At 38.0% G+C, this 20,802-nt stretch overlaps 1 protein-coding gene across 3 annotated transcripts in view; it reads right to left on the bottom strand.

Annotated features, from left to right (window-relative positions):
* Positions 1 to 20,802, bottom strand: part of LOC119559145 (protein apterous) — a 70,419-nt gene that overhangs the window by 45,417 nt on the left and 4,200 nt on the right. Inside the window, exons 2-3 of one of the 3 annotated variants that reach the window (XM_037872214.1) lie at positions 1,009 to 1,217; positions 736 to 952 (exon numbers count right to left, since the gene is read on the bottom strand). The exons of 1 other annotated variant lie outside the window; for it this stretch is intronic. In XM_037872214.1, the coding sequence (XP_037728142.1) occupies positions 736 to 952; positions 1,009 to 1,217 (426 nt within the window). Of the gene's footprint in view, positions 1 to 735; positions 953 to 1,008; positions 1,221 to 20,802 lie in introns of all 3 variants that reach the window. One more of the 3 variants, XM_037872213.1, reaches the window with a different exon arrangement.

Here is a 20,802-nt window from a genome sequence, read left to right as displayed (position 1 = left end):
GGTAGACAGATTTAAACGTTATGGGCGCTAGAGTGGGCGTGGCAAATTTTTTTTTGGATCAATCGATAGGTATTGACGAGACCAATACATTTCAGTTAAAATTTATCTAGCATGAAAATTGTGGGTGCCACAGGTTTGAGCGGCTTGTGGGCGTTAGAGTGGGCGTGGCATATTCGCGTGACAAACTTGCGCTGCGCACAAGGCTACGGAATCTAAATCGGAGATCTCAATTCTCTATCTTTGATAGTTTCCGAGATATCCACGTTCATATCTACGATTTTTGAAGTTTGTGGGCGTTAATCGGGTCAATCGATAGGTATTGACGAGAGCAATACATTTCAGTTAAAATTTGTTCGCCTCAAAACTGTAGGAGCCACAGATTTGGGCGGCTTGTGGGCGTTAGAGTGGGCGTGGCACTCTGCTGAAACAAACTTGCGCTGAGTAAGAAGACCAGGAATCTGCACGCCAAATCTCAATAGCCTAGCTCTTATAGTTTCCGAGATCTCAGCGTTCATCCGGACAGACGGACAGACGAACGGACGGACAGACGGACAGACGGACATGGCTAGATCGACTCGGCTAGTGATCCTGATCAAGAATATATACATATACTTTATGGGGTCGGAAACGCTTCCTTCTGCCTGTTACATACTTTCCGACAAATCTAGTATACCCTTTTACTCTACGAGTAACGGCTATAATAATGTTAATGAAATCGAAATAGAGCAGTTCTACCTGTATTTGTCGCCCACAGCCAGAGCAGTCATCAAGATAGCGCGCAATTTTGCTATCGTTGGTAGATTCGGGACTGCTGGGCGGTCCGAAGGGTTCAGTTTTGAATGTTATACCCGAAGCCGTTTCGTCGCACACCTCCGTGCAATCTGTACGACTGCGGCTGATCGAGAATTTGGCCGCGGAGTCCTCAAAGGTAGCGCGTTCCGCTATTTCATAGCTGCAGAATTATGTATTATTACAAGGGTTAGATATTGACGAAAAACGTATCTTTACCTTTTAAATGACTCCGAGCCGTAAGCATTGCCAAATGGCTTTGTACTATGATCACAAACATCTGGACACGAGGATAAGGTGCATGCGCGGAACAATGGGTGATTGTTATCTGCACCTGCAGCACTGCCACAATGATTGCTCCCTTGATGTGCTACAGGTGGTGTTGGACTTTTATCCCTTGCGCCGGGCCCAAGAAATCTTGCGCTCTGCTGCTACATTTATCGGAAAAAAAGTTATATATGTAGATATACATTAAAAAATATGGGGCGTAATCCTACAGCTTAACAAAAGGCTTGGCTGTTTCCCAAAAATAAATGGGGGAAACTAATGTTTACTTCAGTGAAATAAAAAAGGCATTTTTCCTGTTTCCGAGAAGCGCTGCGCGACATTTAAAAGACATTAACATATAAAAGACACCCAGCGACTACCTAGTAGTCTTTTCGACCGATCCAGCTTATCTAGCACCATTCATTTTCAAGCCATCTAAGCCTGGACCTGTCGCCACGAACCATCGACGCTTCAGCTTACATATTTTTGATTCATTAGTGGGATATAAATTGAAAATGTTAGGCTATATATTTCCACCTACCCCTTTTTGGAAAGCAAGGTTTTCATTGTCAGTACAACTTTTGGCTTATCTCCACGCTTGGACCACGTATTTACTTTTAGTTAAACATTTATCTAGGTTTGTATACTTATGAAAACCGAAATCGTTATGCCCATTTTGGATTCCCATTAGTCCCAAAGATTCACCATGCTGATTAGAGTCTTTAGACCGATTTCGCTAATAGCTATGAAAGCCACCTTTAATAAGGTGGTAGCACCATCTACAAATATAAATCGAAAAATAAGAAAGAACTCTATAGTCGGGTGCCCCGACTACCAGATATTCGTTACTCAGCTAAAGGAAGCATAAGGGAGATGGAGATGTGCAAGCAGAAAAGCGAAATTGTAATGCGCCACCTATCCGCGATCTCGATATATGGTTATGTGGGACTTAAGCGTTTTGGGTGTTAAAGTGGGCGTGGTTAATCGATAGGTATTGACGAGACAAATACATGGCGTGGCATGCGCACGAACAAAGATAAGGAATTTACATCTAAAATCCCAACCCTCTATCTTTGCTATACCCAAAAAATAAATAAACCAAATTTTAGGTCATGCATGCCCTAAAAATTTTAAATGAACTAAGAGTTCTTTTTTAGGTCATGGGCTTCCTAAAAATGTCAATTTTTTTACTTTTTGCCTTACTTTTAGGTCACGAATGGCCTTATATTGTAGATCATCGTGGGCCTAAAAATTATTGCATTTTACCAAAAAATATTTGACATCTAAATACCTTTTAAACTTAATATGTCTTTTATGTATTGATGTTGGACCTAACGAAATAATAATTGTATTGCTCATTTTAGATAATGTTTTAAGAATCATGAACTGAGCCGTATATTACAAAATTAAACATTTTAGGCCAAACAAGGAGGAACGCTATAGTCGAGCACCTCGACTATCAGATACCCGTTACTTAGCTAAAGGGACCAATGGGAAATGGAGATATGCAAGCAGCAAAACGAGATTAAACGAGACCAATACAGTTCAGTTAAAATTTTGTATCTAGCATGAAAATTGTGGGCGCCACAGGCTTGGGCGGTTTGTGGGCGTTAGAGTGGGCGTGGCATATTTGCTTGACAAACTTGCGCTGCACACAAGGCTACGGAATCTAAATCTGAGATCCCAATTCTCTATCTTTGATAGTTTCCGAGATATCCACGTTCATATTTACGATTTTTTGAAGTTTGTGGGCGTTAAAGTGGGCGTGGCAAAGTTTTTTTTGGGTCAATCGGTAGGTATTGATGAGAACAATATATTTCAGTTAAAATTTTTATTCTAGCATCAAAACTGTAGGAGCCACAGCATTGGGCGGCTTGTGGGCGTGGCACTCTGCTGAAGCAAACTTGCGCTGCGCAGGAACCTGCAAGCCTATTCCCAGTATTGTAGCTTTTATAGTTTCCGAGCTCTCAGCGTTCATACGGACAGACGGACAGGCGGACATGGCTAGATCGACTCAGCTAGTGATCATGATCAAGAATATATATACTTTATGGGGTCGGAAACGCTTCCTTCTGCCTGTTACATACTTTTCGACGAATCTAGTATACCCTTTTACTCTACGAGTAACGGGTATAAAAATGCCCTAAAAATTGGTCTTTTTTTTAAAAAAAGCTTTAATTGCTACTCGTGATAATAATATAATTGATTTATTTTAATTTATCTCCCAAAAAATATTGTATATTCCTTAAAAAAAAATCTATTTTGTCCGCGGTGGCAATCGGTCCCGGGTCTTCCGCGCGAGAGTCCGATGCTTTACCTAACATCTAACACCTGAGAGAATTCACTCTGATATCCCTAACGAAAATGAATTTGTTAGTGTGAAAGTTTCCTTGCAATCCTTATCTATTCCTTTCTAGGTGTTCCTATATTCCACCTGGCTCTGATTTAATAATTTATGAGCACCATCTGTCTGCGATAAAATCTATTCTATCCCTTCTTTCTAACAGAGACCTTTTGATTGTTTTGGGTGACTTTAATCTCCCTTACTTGTCACTATACTTTTACCCGTCCATGATTTTGTGGATGGCCTTTTAGAACTATCGTTACAGCAAGTAAGCTTTATGCGGAATTCATTAAATAGACAATTTGATCTTGTGTTTGTTTCAGACACGTCTGAAGTCACGGTATCTAGAAATAACGCTCTTGTTGTACCTGAAGACCGATATCATCCAACAATGGAATTGACAATCTTCTTCCCATGCGTTGATAGCCTCTCTCCTTTAGTTTCTCCAACGAAAAAGAGGTGTTTTCGAAAATGTGACCGTAATAAACTTAACGATATGATTTCTCAATATAACACCAGTTTACAAAAAAAAATTGATGAAATACGCACTTCAGCAAACCTTTGTTTTCCGGTAAGATACATCTCCCTGATTAAGAAAAGGGCATTTAAAATTTTTTCTATGGTACCAATTTTTTTTAAAGTGTAAAAAACGTTTTTCGCACTTTTTTATTTTCTAACTTGAGTTGTGATAAACCGAATTCGGTCATTAAAGACTCATTTTACAGGTAATGGAATGCCCTCTAACTTTCTTATACACATCATTGAGTTCCATTCTTTAGTTTAGAAGCTACACTTCGTCAAAGTTGAAAAAGTTGGAAAAAATGCAAAAACGGTGGCATAAATTGCTTCTTTAAAAATACACGCCTAAAAACCGAAATTAGTTTTATGTTGTTTTCTTAAAGGCTGAACTTTAACGGAGAATATAAGCCATTGATCACGACAATCCGTTGGTAAATCAATTTTTTACAGATTTTTAAACGTATATACCCAAGTTCAGTGTTCGGGAGCAGCGGCCGTTAAACATTATTTTAAATTTTCAGTGTTGGGGAACGTAAGAATTTGGTGCAAGTTGTAGTGCATAACGTCAGTTTCCTTGCTATTTCCTTGCTAAAAATATATGAAAATGATATCCTTGTAACTGCAATCGCATACTTTTTAGCTTGCCCAGCACTAATAGCAAAGAAACTGACGTTATGCATAACTACTTGCACCAAAATCTTACGTTCCCCAACACTGAAAATTTAAAATAATGTTTAACGGCCGCTGCTCCCGAACACTGAACTTGGGTATATACGTTTAAAAATCTGTAAAAAATCGATTTACCAACGGATTGTCGTGATCAATGGCTTATATTCTCCGTTAAAGTTCAGCCTTTAAGAAAACAACATAAAACTAATTTCGGTTTTTAGGCGTGTATTTTTAAAGAAGCAATTTATGCCAGCGTTTTTGCATTTTTTCCAACTTTTTCAACTTTGACGAAGTGTAGCTTCTAAACTAAAGAATGGAACTCAATGATGTGTATAAGAAAGTTAAAGGGCATTCCATTACCTGTAAAATGAGTCTTTAATGACCGAATTCGGTTTATCACAACTCGAGTTAGAAAATAAAAAAGTGCGAAAAACGTTTTTTACACTTTAAAAAAAATTGGTACCATAGAAAAAATTTTAAATGCCCTTTTCTTAATCAGGGAGATGTATCTTACCGGAAAACAAAGGTTTGCTGAAGTGCGTATTTCATCAATTTTTTTTTGTAAACTGGTGTAATTGGACTGACTTGTACAATTGTATGGATATTGAAAGCGCCACTGAACTATTCTAACACTATTCTATTAACACTAAATCCTTTTTTAATGTATGCGTTCCTGATAGGCTTCCTTCAAAGCTAAACAGGCCTCCTTGGTTTACCAATGCGCTTCAAAGACTTAAAAACCTTAAAACAAACACCTCTAAAAAGTATAAAAAATCGGGTAAGCCATCTGATTTTTCGAAATATGTGGTGGCTCGATCGGACTTTAATGTTCTCAATAGTCATTGCTATTCTATGTATTTAAGTCGATGTAAATTCGAATTTTCAAATGATCCGAAGCAGTTTTATAACTTTGTTAATGCCAAGCGTAAGTCGTCGGCATTGCCTTCATCGGTACGTTTTAACTCAATGGAGGCATCGACGGATTCTGAAATTGCTGTTTTTCCAAACTACTTATAGTTCGCCTGCTTAGTCAAATTCTAACTACCCTAATCCCTTAAATAGGCAAATTGTATTTTTACCCCTGAAATTACGGAAAATTCTCTCTTAAGAGACTTAGCAACAACAACGCCAACTTATTCTCCCGGTCTCCCAAACTCCCCGGGTGTGTGCTTAAGTTTTGTGCGTCAACCAACTGTAAACCGATTCTTAAACTTTTTAATTTGTCTATTTCATCATCAGTTTTTCCTGGAAGGACTCTTTTATCATTCCTCTTCCCAGAATTATAGAGGTATTTCTTAATTGTCGGCAATTCCTAAAGCATTTGAACGTATTATCACTTCTCATTTGCAACATTTATGTTCCTCGCTAATATCACCGTGTCAGCATGGTTTTGTTAAGCGGAGATCGACCACCACCAACCTTCTTGAATTGTCATCTATTATAAAATCATCTATGATTTAAGAAAAAATGCAGACTAATGTTATAAATACAGATTATAGTAAGGCCTTTGACTCTGTCAACCACTCTCTTCTCTTTTCAAATTATATCAGCTTGGGTTTCCATGTAATCTATATGTAATCTATGTAAGGACTTAGAGGGTTATATTCAAGAACGCTGCTTCAAAATTGATCTACGTGACATCTGGAGTGCCTCAGGGCAGTCATTTGGGCCCTTTGCTGTTTACTTTGTTTATTAACGATCTTCCCTCTATCATAACACATTCTCGTGTACTAATGTATGCTGATGATCTTAAGCTTTGTTTATCATATAATGATATAGCGTCGGGTTTCAACTTACAGTCAGATATTTATTGTTTTCAGCGATGGTGTGAGTACAACCTTTAAAATTTGAACTGCCTTAAATGCAACGTTATGACTTTTTATAGGGGTACTCCTACTTTTTAGTTAACGATTTAGGTGTTCTTCTGGACCTAAAACTTAAATTTGACTCCCACATAATGTCCACTGTCAACAAAGCAATGAGTGTTCTTGGGTATATAAAGCTTGGGTCAAAAGAATTTGATGACCCTTATACAACCAATTATTGTTTACATCCCTTGTCCGTTCTATTTTGGAATATTGTTCTTCGGTTTGTAGTCCACAACATCAAGTGCATATTGACCGTATTGAGTCTGTACAAAATTTTTTTTTCTTTTTGCCCTTTGTTTGAACTGGGATCAAAACCTACCTTCATATCAGAGTAGATTACTATTTAATTTACCTACACTTGTAAATCGTAGAACAATGCTTGGTACTATTTTTATGCAAAATCTTATAAAAGGTGATATTGATTCTGTAGAACTTGTAAACCGCCTAACTTTCAATGTTCCTGTTAGACAAACACGAAATTATTATACATACTCTAAGTTTGCCACGATGTACATCAAATTTTTGTCTGCACTAGCCCTTTCGCGTTTTATGTAATAAATGTAACAACCTTTATCATTTAATTTACACTTCAACTTCTATCCCGGTATTAAAATCTAATATTTTAACTCATTTGCTTCATTTTAAGTTGCTTCTTTTATTTTCATTTGTGTCTCGTCTCTATTTCTTTTTTGTATCTTCCTCGCGAACTCGCATTTTTTGCCCAAATTTATAAAAGGGCCCCGCGCGTAACAAGCACGTGCTTGTTTGTACTGCTCGTAGTGCATCAACATCCATCATATTAAAATATATCAAATTCAATTATTAGAAAAGAAAAATAAAATAAAATATTTTGGGCAGGACTTGAACTTTGAACCCCGAGAACAAGAAAGTGACGGCACGCCCCACTTATCCCCCTGAGCCAAGTCCATATGCCCTTGTATCTTGGCCAAATGCTTTTGTAAGCTCGAAGAAATTCTTTTTGTACTGCATATACTATTTTTATACCCCCTTCCTATAGAGTCCATCCGTTTGAAACGGTTGAGATATTTGACAAATGTGAAACTGCGATTCCCACAGAGCACATCTACCATCCTATAACAGCTGATCTGGCTAATCGAATCAAGCCTGTTGCTTCTGCGCCTTCCATTTTGGATTGTTCCCTGTCATCATTGTTTACGTGTTCGTAGTGAATGTTTCAATTTTCACTCACCAGAAGAAGAGCTCAGAGTTGCACCGAACAAACATCTCCATTCTATCCCATAAAAGAGTCCGTCAAATTTGAATGGGGAACTAACTGGGAAATTGTCGGAACGGCATAACCTTATGGACCATCCGTTTAACGGATGGAGTAAATGGAAGACGCTATTAGGCACCCAATTACCTTAAACCTAGGCCAAAATTGCTTACATTTTAGGCCATTAGTAACCTAAAATTTTAGGTCATGGAGTCCTACATTTTAGGCCATACATGGACCTAGCTCCAAGTTTAGGCCAATTTTACCTAAATTCTAGGCAATTTTTGGGCATTTTAATTCATTTGCTTTTATGGGTATACCAACAAAATTGCAATACGATACTCCATTGCAAAGTTATGCAACTTAAATAAATTCTAGACCATTTTCAAAGTTAGAGATAAAAGTATGTTTGTCAGCTTGCCTTATTTTTTGTGTTACAGTCTTGAGATAATTGTTGTCAATAAACCTACACTCAAAAAAAAAATCACCATAAATATTAGAAAATCGCCCGTGATTTTAAAACGCCATTGAATTAAGAAATATTTTCTTGAATTAAGAAATATTGTCTTGATTATAGAAAAAGTTTCTAAAATTTACGGAATTTCGCAATATTTTTTTTTAAGTTAGGAAGAAGAGGAATAATCGAAATTTTTTCTTTAACTAATGGCGAATTTTTCTTGATTTTTTTTCTTGAAATAATGGTAAATTCTTACTTAAATTTAGTAAAGAAATTCCCATATTTTAAGGGAAAAGTGACTTTTTTTATACATTTTGATGGTGGTCTAGCTGGTAAAGACGTCCGGTCAATAAACAATCGTACAAAGGTACCTGGTTCGAGCCCACGCCACGGCAAGTGTACCCTTTGTTTATTTATTTTTCTTTTTTTTAAATTTATTTAATTTTTATTCTTATTAATTTCACTTTTCTATTTACCAAATTGTTTAAACGGTAGTTAAAAGAGTTTAGATTAGAATAAACGTTATTGGTATGCGTAAAGCCGGACCAAAAGCACCATAGCCCTCTTTAGACATTGTATGACAAGAAGCACGCGTGGCCGAATGGTTAAGACGTCTGGCTATGGTGTGAGCAGTTGCGGGTTCGAGTTCATGCCGGGGTTGTCTGAGGTAAGGATTTTTCCATTTGTTTATTTATATGTTTATATAAAGTATTTATATAAAATAAATCTTACATAAATACAGGTAAATATAAAAATTTAAAGACTATTACCCCATGTAATAATTGCCATTAAAATTAGAAACGGTTTTATCCATTTAAAATCCAAATTTTCGTATACAAAACCAACCAAATTCCTCAAATGTAAAAAAAGGTAATCTTACATTATAAATAATTTTTTTCTTATTTTAAGAAAATTTTCCTTAATTTTAAGGTTTTTTACCATACATTAAAGAAAAATTTGTCATTATTTCCAGAAATGGCAAACCATAAATTCAAGAAAATTATTTACTTAAAATAAAGGCGAGTCGCCGTTGGCTCAAAATCATAGGCGATTTTCTTGATTTAAGGGCGATTTTTTTGTTGGGTGTATTGATCTAAAAACAGCAACATTTGCGAAACCCGCTAGCCTAGCGGGAAAAATGGAAATGGAAATGGCTAAACTCACTAAATAAGAGGCTGTCCATGTATTACGTGATCATTTGTTGTCAGGCAAAAGGTTATTGCTATAAGACAAATAAATATATATTTATACCCGTTACTCGAAAGGTAAAAGGGTATACTAGATTCGTCGGAAAGAATGTATCCGGCAGAAGGAAGCGTTTCCGACCCCATAAAGTATATATAATCTTGATCAGGATCACTAGCCGAGTCGATCTAGCCATGTCCGTCTGTCCGGTTGTCCGTCTGTCCGTATGAACGCTGAGATCTCGGAAACTATGAGAGCTACAATACTGGGATTAGGCATGTATTTCTGCGCAGCGCAAGTTTGTTTCAGCAGAGTGCCACACCCACTCTAATGCTAGAATAAAAATTTTAACTGAAATGTATTGTTTTCATCAATACCTATCGATTGACCCAAAAAAAAGTTGGCTACGCCTACTTTAGCGCCAACAAACCGCTCACAAACTTCAAAAAATCTTAAACTTCAAGAAATCGTAAATATGAAAGTGGATATCTCGGAAACTATAAAAGATAGAGAATTGGGATCTCAGATTTAGATTTTCATGTTAGATATTTTAACTAAAATGTATTGGTCTCGTCAATACCTATCGATTGATCTAAAAAAAATTGGCCACGCCCACTCTAACGCCCATAACGCTTAAATCTGTCTACCGCCGGTAGGTGGCGCATTTCAGTCTCGCTTTGCTGCTTGCATATCTCCATTTCCCTTTGGTCCCTTTAACTGAGTAACAGGTATCTGATAGTCGAGGTACTCAACTATATCGTTCTTTCTTGTTTTTAAATATTAAATTGGTGATGGAGGTTTAAAGATCGCCAAAAAATGTTATTCTCAGCGTTTTTGCACGCTTTTCCGCACGTAATACTATTTTAAAAGAATAATGTATTTGTTTCAAAACATTACCCCTTTGGCCGGCACCTAATGATTACGTAATATATATATGTTTTAATTTAATAAGTGTGTTTAAAAATGACACTACACCTAATATCAAATTATTGGGATCAGTTTGATCCTAAATAAGTATCAAAAGTATCTTACATTGTATGAAAAATCCTATTTGACCCTAAATATTGTCATTTTGACAACCACCTTGGATACTTCGATACCGATACCGTTTCGAACTGCGCTCAAGTATCGGTTATCACGTGGTGCGATAGACCAGTTGGTAAGGTGTCTGTCTCTGATGCGAAAGGTCCCCGGTACAAATACGTTATGTTATTTTCGAGCGTAGGAGGTTATATGTTAAAAAAAGCCGAATTCGTTTAATATTATTTTCCCACCAATTTTCCGATCGTTCCTATGGCAGCTATATGATACAGTCGTCTGATTTTGATAAAATTTAATTCGAAATTCTAAACTAATTAAAAAATGTTATTTCCAAGCATAGGAAGTTTTATGTTAAAAAACACCAAAGATATAATTTTTTTACATTTTTTTTCCCCAATATTGCTATGGAAGCTATAAGAATAAGTTGTCCGATCCGGCTGGTTCCGACTTATTACTACCTGCAAAAGAAATAACACTTTTGGGAAAGTTTCAGCCCGAAAGCTTTCAAACTGAGAGACTTCTTTGCGTAAAAACGGACGAACAGACGGACAGACGGACATGGCTAGATCGACTCGTCTAGTGATGCTGATCAAGAATATATATATACTTAATGGGGTCGGAAACGTCTCCTTCACTGCGTTGCAAACTTCTGACTGAAATCAATATACCCTCTGCAAGGGTATAAAAAAGAGGAAGGAGATGGAGATATGCAAGGAGCAAAGCGAGATTGAAATGCGCCACCACCACGATCTCAATATATGCGGCAGACAGACTTAAGCGTTATGGGCGTTAGAGTGGGAGTGGAGAAATTTTTTTGGGTCAAACGATAGGCGTTGACGAGACTAATACATTTGAGTTAAAATTTGATTTCTAGCATGAAAATTGTCTGAGCCACAGGCTTGGGCGGCTTGTGGAGGTTAGAGTGGGCGTAGCAAACTGACGGACAGACGGACATGGCTAGATCGACTCGGCTAGTGATACTGACCAAGAATATATACACTTTATGGTGTCAGAAACGCTTCCTTCTTCCTGTCACAAACTTTCCGACGAGTCTAGTATACCCTTTTACTCTGCGAGTAACGGGTATAAAAATTGAAGGAAAACGCCAAAAAAGCATGCAGGAGGTCAGTGCAGATAAAATAGGACGCCTAATCCGACAGGAAGCAATACCACAAAGGGCAAGTCCGCAGAATATTTGAAGTGCTGGAGGAGAGCCACGACACTAATAGAAATGTTACTGTAAAATCGCCCTAAAAACAAGGAAAATCGCCCTAAGCCGGGGGTCAATGGCGACTAGGTAACAAAATAAGGGCAACATTTTCTACAAATAGGCACGTATTAGTCTTACATTTAGGTCGATTTTTTCTAAGCCTAGGGTGAATTTCTTAAGTCTGGAACGATTTTTCTGTTATCAAAGGTAAATACCCTTAACATATGAAAAAAGTATTACAAATCAACGGCTATATTTCTTAAATTATGGAGACTTCTTTATTTTAATGGTAAATTGACTTAACTTAAAGGCAATTTTTCTTGAATTTATGTTGTTTTTTGCTTTAAAGGTAACGCTCCTTAAAAACAAGGGCAAGTGCTCCAAAATTTAAAACACATTTTTATACAAAAAATCCTGTTTGGACATGTTTTGTTGCTTCTCGGCGGCAAACGTTTTCTTCGGTACTTTTCCAGGATTTTTTTTAGTTTATTTGACTCTTCCTTTTATAACTATAATTTGAGAGGGTGAGAAGAGGCAAGGTTATTATTCGGCCGTTCAACGCATTTTGGTAAACTGCGAATCGGATTCCTAAGAGCTGAAAGTAGTTATTAAACAAAATCAGGGAAATAAACATAAAAAATCGAACACCCAATTTTTTGAGAAAAATCTTCGTGGTCGCTGTGAGAATTGAACTCACGACCGCTGGGTCCGCAGTCGAGAACACTACCGCTGCACCACAGACACATGGCGCTAGGCTACGCGCAAAAACAGTTCAAGTCTCAACTTGTTGGGGTCTAAGAAATATTCTCACTATTGACCACCCAGTTAAACTAAAAGCATTAAAAATCTGATCTTTTAATTTACTATACATATTTTAGCAGAGGGTATAATGATTTCCGTCAAAATTTTGCAATGCAGTGAAGGAGACGTTTCCGACCCCATAAAGTATATAGTACACTCATAGAAATTTTACTGTAAAATCGCCCTAAAAACAAGGAAAATCGCCCTAAAACGGGAGTCAATGGCGACTGGGTAACAAAATAAGGGCAACAGTTTCTAAAAATAGGCATGTATTGGTCTTACGTTTAGGGCGATTTTTCTTAGATCTAGGGTTAATTTTCTTAAACCTAGGGCAATTTTTCTGATTTCAAAGGTAAATACCCTTAATATATGAGAAAAATTTAAGCATCAACGGCGGTATTTCTTGAAATTATGGTGAAGCGCTTTAAAAACAAGAGCAAGTGCCCTAAATATTAAAACTAATTCTTATAAAAAAATCGTGTTTGGACGTGTTTGCTTGGTTCTCGGCAAATATTAATCTGCGGTACTTTTTCCAGGATTTTTTTTAGGATAAGTGTCCTTTTTTCATTATAATTTGAGAGGGTGAGAGGGGGGGCAAGGTTATTATTTGGCCGCTCCACGCATGTTGGCCAGCTGCTAATTAGAGTCATATGAACTGAAAAGTAGTCATTAAACAGAATCAGGGAAATAACATTAATATAAAACAACTTACTTCTTGAGAAAAATCTTCGTGGTCGCAGCGAGAAACGAACTCACGACCGTTGGGTTCGCAGTCGAGAGCACTACCGCTGCACCAAAGACGGATCGCGCTAAGCGACGCGCAAAAAGGGTGCATATCTCAATTTGTTTTAAGAACCAATTCTCAATTTAATTCTAAGAAGTATTCTCACTAACGACAACAAATTATGTTTTATTTTACCCAATTAGACTAAATACATTAAAAAATTATTATTTTAATGAAATATACATTTTTTTGTGTTCTAAAAATGTTTTTGCCTCTGCAATCAAAATTGTTTAAGAATTCAATTCTAAAAACTTGCACAAAAAAGAAAAATAAATGTTGACTCTTCGTGGGCTCGAACTCACGCCAATTAGATGAGTTTGAAAGTTCAACGCATTAGACCGCTAGGCCACCGATTTTCAAATTTTAAGGGCGATTTTCTAGTTTCAACGGCGATTTTGGATGATTTTTTGTTTTACGAAATAAGGCGATTTGCCCTAAATATGAGAAAATATTAAAAGTATATGCTCGGAAAAATTCGCCCTACATAATAGAAATTTGAGAAAAATTAACCCTAAAACATATTTTCTATGGCGATTTTTCCTATATTTAGGGCGATTTTTCTTAATGTTAGGGCGATTTCATGTTTAGGGCGATTTTTCTAGTATTTAGTAGTATTAGTATTTCTTTATTTATAAAAAACATTGAACAAACGGCATTAAAAGTGTGCAATTAAAAGGATTCACAAATTTGTATATAAACAAGAATTAAAAAAGGAAATGAAATATATCGACTTGGTTATTTTAACCGTCTGTCGATCTCCGCTTCCCCAGTATCAAAACTGCACAGTGTACTACACCTGACTTCCCGGATCTTCCCCAGATATCAGATCGTTCGACCAATCAGTTTAACAACTAGGTGAGCTGAGTTACGTGTTGGATCTAGAATATGAAGTGCTTAAAAGCTTTCCGTTAAAATGTTGTTTCGGGACTTTAGAGCCTGGTTGATGTAGCTGTAGACAGTGGCCCAACATTGCCCATCCAGCGAATTGAATTCATCCCGCGGTTGCAGCTGTGCCTTACCAAAATTCAGCAGGCGGATCTCCCGTGGAATGGGGCAGCGGTTCAGCGGACGATTTCATGCTTCCTCATATTGCAGATCGGGCACACAGTGTCTCTGGCTGTCACGTTTGGTATATAGCTTAGTGGGAGGATTTCTCCCCTGGCAATGAAAATGGTTCGGATCTTCTCAACGGTGAAAGCGTCAGTAAAATAGTTATTAAGTCCCAGATCATAATTAAGGGACCTATAAGTCATCCGAGTTGTGCTTCTCCTTTATTCCGTTTTGAACTGATTCCTATAGGTTTCGTCCATATGTACAAAAATACTTTTCGCCCATTGCGACCATTGTGATCGCCTAACTGTAGCCTTTCTCCGTAGGTCTCGGCAAGCGTCTCCCATTCTATGACCCTTTGCTTACGCTTCTGCACCAAAAAATTCGCTAGAATTCGTGGCAGCCTATGTTCGGGCATGGTTACCACTTTCTGGATATACCTGAGATGCATTTCAGCTGTAAGGATATGCAGCGGCGACAGTCCTGTTTCAAGATATAGCATCCTGTTCGGAGTAAATCTGGGTAGACGAAATATTTTCTTTCAGAACAATCTTAAAAGGCTTTTAACTTCTTCATAAGGTGAGATGCCCCAGACCTGCGCGCCGTAACAAAGGATTGACCGCATTGCTGCACTAAACAGCTTGTACTTGCAACTCATTGGAACGTCCTTTTTTCCTAATAGCGATTTCCATGTGCAGTTTATGGCTAGTTTTGCTTCTCGAAGTTTCTCCTGTAAATGGTTGTTGAAACGACCATTGTGGTAAATCCAGACTCCCAGATACTTATAGGACTTGACAATTTCTAGCTGAATAGACCCTAAATTCCACTTTTCGTTTTGTAGAGAGTTGCCCAACATTGCCCATCCAGCGAATTGAATTCATCCCGCGGTTGCAGCTGTGCCTTACCAAAATTCAGCAGGCGGATCTCCCGTAAAATGGGGCAGCGTCCTATAAAATGCAAGACGTTTTCCTGCTCCCTCATATTGCAGATCGGGCACACAGTGTCTCTGGCTGTCACGTTTGGAATATAGCTTAGTGGGAGGATTTCTCCCCTGCCCATGAAAATGGTACGGATCTTCTCAACGGTGAAAGCGTCAGTAAAATAGTTATCAAGTCCCAGATCATAACTAAGGGACCTAAGAGTCATCCGAAGCTAGCCTTCTTCAATGCCTCTTGAAAATCAGAACTTTTGACTTCTCGGTGTTTACTAACAATCCCCATAACAAACAGTATTTTTGCAGAGCATTAATCATTGTTTGCAATTCAACGGGGGATTCGGCGAGGATCACAATGTCATTTGCATACAGCAGAGCCTTGATCGCGCATCCGCATATTTGAATACCGCAAGGCAGGCTATCCGGTATGTCGTTTAAAAAAATGGAAAACAGGAGGGGGCTGAGTAGACATCCTTGCTTTACTCCAGCTTCCGTGGTAAACCACTCGGATAGTTGTTCTCCATCCCATACTGCCACCAGGTTATCCGTGTACAAGCTTTGTAGGATATGCCGATATTGCTGAGTTTGTAGATAAGGGTTCTTCTGTCTATAGAGTCAAAGGCAGCTCTGAAATCTACAAAGAACGCGTATAACTTTTTCCCGCTGTCGATATATGACCTTGCTATACTTGTAAGACTGAAAATGTTGTCTACTGTCGAATATCCTTTTCAAAAACCGGCTTGGAATTCAGTAAGAATATTATATTTTTTTACCGAGTTTTTTAGCCGCTCGAGTAGCAACGCAGAGAAGTCTTTAGCTATCGCATTTTGAAAAGAGATTCCTCTGTAGTTAGATGTCACTTTCGGGTCGCCTTTCTTAAAGATGGGAAGAATTATAGATTTCCGAAAGCTCTTTGGGACTGTTTCCGATCCCAAGAACTTGTTGAAAGCAGTGATAAGGCTGGCTTTAAACTGAGGAGAAGCGTACTTTATGAATTCCGATGGTATCCTGTCAGGCCCGGGTGCTTTTCTTTCTTTTTACATTGCAAGTACATTTTCCACTTCTAGTCCTGTCACACATCCATCTAAAGAATGATTCCTTACCCACGGCATTGCAAAGTGCAGCGATAGCGTCTGGAGGCGCAAGAAGATCACGGAAATGTTTTCCTAGAACATCTGCATAAACTTCCATTGATTTTACAAATGAGTTTCCATTGAGTTTCCTAATAGTAATCCAATATGCCCTGCTATCTGTTATGGTCTCGCTAGGTTAATGTAAAATTGCGTCCTACCGTTTTGACAAGTTAACTTGTATGCGGCGTTTGCTTCATGATACATTACCACTGCACTTGCTGCGTTTGTTGATTTGGCCTGCCTTAGCAAGTTGAAAGAAAGTATTATCCTGGTCTCATCTACATTTATGAATCAGATTATATTCCGGTCGTGAAGTTATTTTTTATTCCTAATAACACCACTTGCTCGTCCTCTGGCACTAGTTCGAATGGCGGGCACCCATCTAAGAAAACATCTTTAAATTTGACTTCGACAGCATCCGATTTGGCTTTAAGGAATGTTTCAGATAGAATGAAAATTTGAAACGACGCAATGTACTGAAAGAAATCATTATATATAAGCTTATTTTTTATTCCTGCCAAGTTATAGGACAATATTCTGATCTCTTTATGGTATTGGCCTCTTCAGTCGCATTTGCACCTGCAACTATACTACATTCTAACAAAGGACTACATCTACTACATTTATTCTTGTTTCTATTTAGTTTTTTGACTTAGACTTTTCGCTTAGGAACGAATAATTAATGTGAGATATTTCCAAACTGTTTCCGCATATTTCCTTTAATTTTGTTTCAGCTGGTTTTCCTTGCCACATAAGCACCTTATTATTATTAAAGGACATCCAATTTCCGTCTACGTTGATACTGTCGTTTTGGGCTTTTACTTTTGTTTCCCTGCGAATGGCCAGAAGAAACTTTTTTAGCTCTAGAAGAGCCATTTTATTCGCTTGTTTTTCCACTGTCAAATCCTTGTCAAGGAACACCTGACTTCCACGGAATTTATGGCCCTTCTTCAAAATATTCTGCGCTTCTCCTTGGGACTCACATTCCACTAGAACCATCATTTTGCCATCCCGCTCATTTAGCTTTCGCACATCGGAAACCCTTGAACCCTTTAATTGTAGTTTCTCTTCAATCAGAGTTTTGACAGCCAATTTGCAGTTTTTATCCACCTTCAGACCTTTTACAACTACATTTTTATACCCGTTACTCGTAGAGTAAAAGGGTATACTAGATTCGTCGGAAAGTGTGTAACAGGCAGAAGGAAGCGTTTCCGACCCCATAAAGTATATATATTCTTGATCAGGATCACTAGCCGAGTCGATCTAGCCATGTCCGTCTGTCCGGATGAACGCTGAGATCTCGGAAACTATGAGAGCTAGGCCATTGAGATTTGGCGTGCAGATTCCTGAGCTTCTTACGCAGCGCAAGTTTGTTTCAGTAGAGTGCCACGCCCAATCTAACGCCCACAAACCGCCCAAAACTGTGGCTCCTACAGTTTTGATGCTAGAATAAAAATTTTAGCTGAAATGTATTGTTCTCATCAATACCTATCGATTGATAAAAAAAAAGTTTGCCACGCCCACTTTTACGACCACAAACCGCCCACAAACTTCAAAAAATCGTAAATATGAACGTAGATATCTCAGAAACTATCAAGGATCTCAGATTTATATTTCGTAGCCTTGTGCGCAGCGCAAGTTTGTTACGCGAATATGCCACGCCCACAAACCGCCCAAGCCTGTGGCGCCCACAATTTTCATGCTAGATACAAAATTTTAACTGAACTGTATTGGTCTCGTCAATACCTATCGACACTCTAACGCCCATAACGCTTAAATTTGTCTACTGCCGATAGGTGGCGCATTTCAATCTCGCTTTGCTGCTTGCATATCTCCATTTCTTTTTGGTCGAGGTACTCGACTATAGCGTTCTTCCTTGTTTTTCTTTTGTTTTTCTAGCAACATACTTATGGTTCGATTATCAGCTTCTCTATCTGAGCGAAGGCTTATAACCACTTCTATGAGCCGCGCATTGTCGTCGGTTAGCTGTTTGACCTGCAGAGAAATAGCCCCAATATCGCTTTTCAGCTCTTGTTTAAGCCCTTCGACGTCCGATTTAGTTGGCAGATTTTTTAACTTTGTGTCGAGCAGCTTCGACATAGCTGATGTCAGATCCTTCAAGGATGTTCACCCTGCAATGTTTTGGGTCATATTCTCCAGCTTCCGCTTTTGTGATGCCTGCACCGGTGATAAGTAGTTATCCTTTTCATCCGAACTCGACATGACTAATAACACCTTTTACTTACCCGCCTAGTAGTATGCTATATTTTAATAAAAAGGTACCTAGCGCCCTTCAGTGGTGGCCGCTACCCGATAGGTTCTACGTACTCGTTGAGTGATTAGGCAACTCATTGCGGCTGCGACCAGCTGATGGTTACCACCCTTAGTCTTGTTTACTTTTTCCCACGCCGGTTCAACTCATCCGCGCTTTCCTACCTTTTTCCGGTTTTTCACAACTTCGCCGAAAAAATGAGTGAAAACCGAGTTCAGCTTTCTGCAAAACTAAATGCTGATTCTCGTGAGGTACGCTGGTCCACTGCGGATCCTACGTGTTTTCTGCAGTCAGTGAGCACAGCGTCGACGTTTAGCCGTAAGTTTGTGTTTTTCATGGTGCGGGTGTCTTAAGAACCGAAATTTTTCTCGGATCCTGATAAAAAACTCGACTACACACTTCACTTTCTTCTTCTTTTTTCCTCCATAAAGTATATAAATTCTTGATCAGCATGACTATACGAGTCGATCTAGCCATGTCCGTCTGTCCGTCCGTTTCTACGCAATCTAGTCTCTCAGTAATAAAGCTATCGGGCTGAAACTTTTCCAAAAGTCTTGTTTCTTTTGCAGGTAGTATATAAGTCGGAACCAGCCGGATCAAGAATATGTATACTTTAAACTTGCGCTTCTTACGCAGCTCAGGAATCTGCACGCCAAATCTCAATAGCCTAGCTCTTATAGTTTCCGAGATCTCAGCGTTCATCCGGACAGACAGACGGACAGATGGTCGTAAAAAAAGTAAGTTGTTTGTAGATGTCTATTTTTAGTTCCCTGGTTCTGTTTCTTTAAATGACTACTTTCAGTTCATATGATTCTACTTAGCAGTTTACACTCATAGAAATTTTACTGTAAAATCGCCCTAAAAACAAGGAAAATCGTCCTAAAACGGGGGTCAATGGCGACTAGGTAACAAAATAAGGGCAACATTTTCCAAAAATAGGCATGTATTGGTCTTACATTTAGGGCGACTTTTCCTAGATCTAGGGTGAATTTTCTTAAATCTAGGGCGAATTTTATGTTTTCAAAGGTAAATAACCTTAACATATAAAAAAAATTGTAATCATCAACGGCGGTATTTCTTGAAATTATGGTGAAGCGCCTTAAAAACAAGGGCAAGTGCCCTAAAAATTAAAACAAATTTTTATAAAAAATCGTATAGGGACATGTTTGCTGGATCTCGGCGGTACTTTTTCCAGGAATTTTTTAGGAATAGTGACTTAGTGTCCTTCTTTTACTATAAGTTGAGAGGGTGAGAAGGCAAGGCAAGGTTATTTCTCGGCCGTTCATTGCATATTGGTAAACTGCTAATTAGAAGCATAAGAACTGAAAGTAGTCATTAAACAGAATCAGGGAAATAAACATAAATATAATAAAACAACTTACTTCTTGAGAAAAATCTTTGTGGTCGCTGCGAGAATCGAACTCACGACCGCTGGGGTCGCTGCGAGAATCGAACTCACGACCGCTGGGTCCGCAGTCGAGAACATTGCCGCTGCACCACAGACACATCGCGCTAGGCGACGTGCAAAAAGGGTTCATATCTCTATTTGTTCTAAGAACAAATTCTCAATTTAATTCTAAGAAATATTCACACTAGTGATAACAAATTATGTTTTATTTTACCCAATTAGAATAAATACATTAAAAATATTAATATATATTAATGTAATATAAATTTTTATACCCGTTACTCGTAGATTAAAAGGGTATACTAGATTCGTCGGAAAGTATGTAACAGGCAGAAGGAAGCGTTTCCGATCCCATAAAGTACACCCAAAAAAAATCTTCCAAATTTGTATTAAAAAAAATGAAAAATAAATGATTGGTTTTTTTTTTGGTTTGAAATCAACAATTTATTCGTTTAATATTGATACTAAAATCGTATCAAGTTGACCCTAAAAATGGCCCTTTTATACCCCGAATGAGTATCAAATTACTGCGAAATATTGTCAATGTGACCACATATTCTTACTAAAAAATGCCAATGCGTAGTGTCCTTTTGACACCAAAAAGTGTCAAATTGATATTTTCGAAAATATCAAAATGACACCAAAATAGTGTCAATTAGATGTGTTTCGTATCAGAGATTTTTTGACCCTCAATAGTATCACATTGACACCTAAATAATGGCATATTGATGACGATTTTTTTTTGGGTGTATATATATTCTTGATCAGGATCACTAGCCGAGTCGATCTAGCCAAGTCCGTCTGTCCGTCTGTCTTGCAAGTTTGTTTCAGTAGAGT

Source organism: Drosophila subpulchrella, unplaced genomic scaffold (assembly GCF_014743375.2).
Source record: "Drosophila subpulchrella strain 33 F10 #4 breed RU33 unplaced genomic scaffold, RU_Dsub_v1.1 Primary Assembly Seq18, whole genome shotgun sequence".
Classification (NCBI taxonomy): Eukaryota; Metazoa; Arthropoda; class Insecta; order Diptera; family Drosophilidae; genus Drosophila; species Drosophila subpulchrella.
The sequence above is the reverse complement of the archived record's forward strand: the minus strand, read 5'-3'. Positions and strand labels throughout refer to the sequence as shown.